Source organism: Cornus florida, unplaced genomic scaffold (assembly GCF_030987335.1).
Source record: "Cornus florida cultivar Cherokee Brave unplaced genomic scaffold, ASM3098733v1 CherokeeBrave_3.0.0_Hap2_Chr11, whole genome shotgun sequence".
Classification (NCBI taxonomy): Eukaryota; Viridiplantae; Streptophyta; class Magnoliopsida; order Cornales; family Cornaceae; genus Cornus; species Cornus florida.
In genome coordinates, this window is record NW_026775581.1 from 121,726,029 (window position 1) to 121,730,728 (window position 4,700).

General features: G+C 33.6%; 1 protein-coding gene across 1 annotated transcript; it reads left to right on the top strand.

Annotated features, from left to right (window-relative positions):
• Positions 1 to 1,423: 1,423 nt before the first annotated feature.
• LOC132285559 (protein DETOXIFICATION 27-like) lies at positions 1,424 to 4,700 on the top strand. Its single transcript, XM_059787752.1, has 8 exons — positions 1,424 to 1,818; positions 1,904 to 2,445; positions 2,586 to 2,672; positions 2,869 to 2,925; positions 3,573 to 3,811; positions 3,934 to 4,052; positions 4,305 to 4,394; positions 4,501 to 4,700. Exons 1-8 carry the CDS (start codon positions 1,525 to 1,527, stop codon positions 4,552 to 4,554), a joined length of 1,482 nt encoding a protein of 493 aa, XP_059643735.1. The 5' UTR covers positions 1,424 to 1,524; the 3' UTR covers positions 4,555 to 4,700.

The window sequence follows — 4,700 nt, forward strand, 5'->3', positions numbered from 1 at the left end:
TTTATGTGGGTGGGTAGCATTAAATTTAATTTTTATTTATTTATTTATTTATTATGAACAAGAGTTGTCTAATTACAAATGCATAAATAATTTGTAATTATAAAATTAAGAAAATGATAAATAAAGATAATAACTTTAAAAAAAAATAAATTCAGGCATATTATTTACTTATTTATCAGTTTTCTGATTTTGTAATTATAAATTATGTGTGCATTTGTAATTGGAGCTCATTAGCTATTAGTGTAGATGACCTACTCTTATTTTTGTATTATTACCCAAAATGAAGTAATGATTGGGAGTTGAATATTGAGATACATCCAACTAATTCTATATGAGTAAAAATTAATATTAGCACATCATTATAATATCAACATTCACTCATATAAATCAACAAGTCTTGTCCCATGTACTTTTTCGACCCCAAATCATTATCCCTCAAAATGCTATAGATTCAATGTAACAGTTTTATTCCTATTAAAAACAATTTTTAAGTAAGTGATTTCATTTTTTAAGTTGGAAACGAGAATTAATTTACTTAGAAAGCTAAGAGAATAGCTACATATAGCATTTATTTATTTTTTTTATTTTATGAAAAACAAGCTGATCTAAATGACCTCAAATAGTCAAGTGGATAATGGTGGGTATATTCATGCAGTGTCACTTGTGCTGTGAGTAGATTCAGACATAATTGAAATAATTATAATAGATCAGCGACATCATCTAATTGGTCAAGTTAGTAAAGTACATACAAAATAAAATAAAATAAAATGAAAAGGAAAAATCATTTTTGGAATGTCAAAGTAAGAAAGTCATCCAAAAATAATAGGAATATTAAAATAAGTGATCTCGAAAGTCATAAAAATTGATTGTTTTATGTGACTTGGTAGCATTAAATTTAATTTTTGAGTTTTTATTTATTTATTTATTTTTATTATAAACGAGACTTGTATGATCGAATTACAAATACATAAATAATTTGAAAGTATAAAATTAAGAAAATGATACATAAAGATAATAAACTTTTTTTTGGAATAAATTCAGCCATTTAATTTTCTTACTTATCACTTTTCTATTTTGTAATTGTAAATTATGTGCATATTTATAATTAGAATACATTAATCAGTATGGATGACCTATTTGTCGATAAGTAGACAAGTCTTATTTTTTTATTATAACCTAAAATGGAGTAATGATTATTAAAGTAGAGAAACTTTTGGGCTCTTGAGTGAAGGATAGACTCTCTCCTAATGAAAAGATTAGCATCACATTGGTCAAGAACCATTTGGCTTTCGCCTCTTTAGAGAGTTTCCCAGAAACACCTGCATAATATATCAAACGTGGCACAACCACGTGCTACCTCCAAAAATATATGAAATGTGTAGCGCTACCACGCCACCTATTTATATCATCCATATCACAACTACCCACTTCATTTCCTTGTATGTAATACTCTCTCTCTCTCTCTCTCCATTTCAAGTGGAGTAAGAAAAAACTAAGGAGGACAAGAGAGACCGCCAAGAAAAAATGTCCGGTAAGGTCCGAGTAGAGGAGGACCCAAAAGTCCCCTTACTAGACTACTCAATATCAACCGTCGGATCAGAATACCAAGAGGATGATCAAGATCTAGATCTTCTACGGAGGGTCTGGATTGAATCAAAGAAGCTATGGCACATAGTGGGCCCCGCCATCTTCAGCCGCCTCGCCTCCTACTCCATGTTCGTTATTACCCAAGCTTTTGCCGGTCACCTCGGCGACCTTGAGCTCGCTGCTGTCTCCATTGCCACTAATGTCATAGTTGGTTTCGACTTTGGCCTCTTGGTATGTATTGAATAAGATCAGAACGAATTTATAACATATATATTCGTTCTAAATAATAATTGTACCGTTTTTGTTGTTTTACCAGTTGGGGATGGCAAGTGCTTTAGAGACTTTATGTGGACAAGCCTATGGAGCCAAGAAGTACTATATGTTAGGTGTATATATGCAGCGTTCTTGGATTGTGCTATTCATATGTTGTGTACTGCTTTTGCCTCTCTACATATTTGCAACTCCATTTTTGAAGCTATTGGGACAGCCTACAGAAGTGGCTGAGCTAGCTGGGGTTGTGTCCTTATGCATGATTCCACTTCACTTCAGCTACGCCTTTCAGTTTCCACTGCAGAGATTCCTGCAGAGCCAGCTCAAGACCGGTGTCATTGCGTGGGTGGCGCTGGTGGCTCTGGTGGTGCATGTGTTTGTCAGCTGGCTGTTTGTCCACCAGCTTCAGTTTGGAGTGATTGGCACTGCAATTACCTTGAATTTCTCTTGGTGGGTCACCGCGCTTGGGCTGTTTGGTTACGCTGTTTGTGGTGGGTGTCCACTCACTTGGACTGGCTTCTCCGTTGAAGCCTTTTCTGGTCTTTGGGAGTTTGCTAAACTCTCTGCTTCTTCTGGTCTTATGCTTTGGTACTTGTCCCTCTCTGTGTGTATATATATATTTGGATTACACATCTCAACTTGAAAAATTAGTCTATTTTGGTAGGAGGGTGCTATTTGAATTCTGTTACTAATTCCATTATACTTTGTCCTTTTTGTTTGTTAATTAGTTTGGAGAATTGGTACTACAGAATACTAATATTGATGACTGGGAACTTGATAAATGCAGAAATTGCAGTGGATGCGTTGTCCATCTGGTCAGATCTTGTACTTTTTTTACTCCTTATATATTTTATATATATGATTAAGACAGACCATTGGTACTTCTGAAATGTTCTTGATGTGTTAGAAATTACTAGAAAGTACCCTGTTTCCCTTTCATGTCATATTTTCTTTTGCTTATACCATTCTTTGTTTTTGCATTGATTGTGTGCGTTTTGTCTCTTCACGCAGCATGACAATCAATGGGTGGGAGCTGATGATTCCTCTTGCATTTTTTGCTGGAACTGGGTAACATATCTTTTACTTTATTTATATTTTTTAAAATTATTTTGACAGACCAAACTCTGTATTTTTTTTTTCTTTCCTGGTCATTAAATATATAACTATAAATGGTCCACCATTACAAGAAAATAACATTTTTATACTCGAAGCTGATTTGATCAATTATATTTAATTGTCATAATTGCACGATGAAGACAAATTGATCTTCTTCCTTTTTGAGCGTGTTTCTTACACCTTGTGGTCAGAGAATTCACACGTAACTACACACATACATGTCATTTTAATGTATATGGTCCATATAGAAGGACAAAGTTCCACCACAATTACTAATTTCGTCTTTAAGTCATTCATTCAAATCAACTTTTCCTCATAGTCCACAATTGAAACTCGTAAGTTCTGTCGTCAGCTTTAGCTAGAGATCGAACAATAAAAAAATGCAAAAGAATAACTTTTCTTGACTGAGTATTTTATGAAACACAGTGACAAATATATATATATTGAAGAAATTAAAGGTGAGCAAAAATATCGCGTTCTCAGAGAATTAAAATAAAATTAGGCAATTTTCTAGCCATTTTTAGAGTAACTGATATTTGTTTCCAGAGAAATAACCAAATATGCTCTAAGTAAACAATTACAACAATTGTATGATACAGGGTGAGGGTGGCGAACGAGCTCGGGGCAGGCAATGGAAAAGGAGCCAAGTTTGCTACAATGGTGTCAGTGATGACATCTATAGTGATCGGTCTCTTCTTTTGGTTATTGATTATGATGTTTCATAATCAAATTGCCTTAATATTCACATCTAGTAAACCTGTCCTCGAAGCAGTAAGCAAGCTTTCAATTCTCTTAGCCTTCACCGTTCTCCTCAATAGTGTTCAACCAGTTCTTTCCGGTAATGATTCGAACTTAGCTTTACTTGCACAAATTATCAACGCTCAAATAGGAGTAACAATACAAAATTAAAGGGTTGATATATATATATATATATATATATATATATATATTTCTTTACAGGGGTTGCTGTTGGATCTGGATGGCAATCGTATGTTGCATACATAAACCTTGGCTGCTACTATCTGATTGGAGTCCCACTTGGATTTATAATGGGATGGGGTTTTCACCAAGGAGTCATGGTATGTATGTGTATATAATTGTGTGTGTATATTTATAATGTATGCATATTTCACTTGGCAATGAAAAATGCTTCTAATAGTCGTGAATAAGATGTGAATTTTGGGTGAGTTTCACTACAAAAATTATGCTGCTGTTCAAGTTAAATAATAACAATTCTTGAAAATATGGGGAAAAAAGTTATTATTGATTTTAATCACGCATAATTTGATATTTTTATATTAATCAATCTATATACATTTGTTCATAATCAGGGTATATGGGCCGGAATGATTTCGGGTGGAACTGCAGTTCAAACTTTGATATTGGCGATTATTACCATTCGATGTGACTGGAAAAATGAGGTAAAGACCTACCAAGTACTTGAGTGATTTTTTTCCTGATTAATCTAATTATGTGTACCAATTTAATTAAGTGATTTAATTTGATTAATTGTATGTTGAATTGCAGGCGGAGAAAGCAAGCATGCGTATGAAGAAGTGGGGAGAGTCGGAGAGACGATGAGTCAACAATAGTCCGTCCACTGTTAGATAAAATAGTTTGGCCTCGCGAGAACTTTTAATTTATTCTGCATCCATGTATACCAAAGTCTTGGAATGTTGGAATTTAAAGGAATTAAATTAATATATGACCATTATTATTTTTAAAAA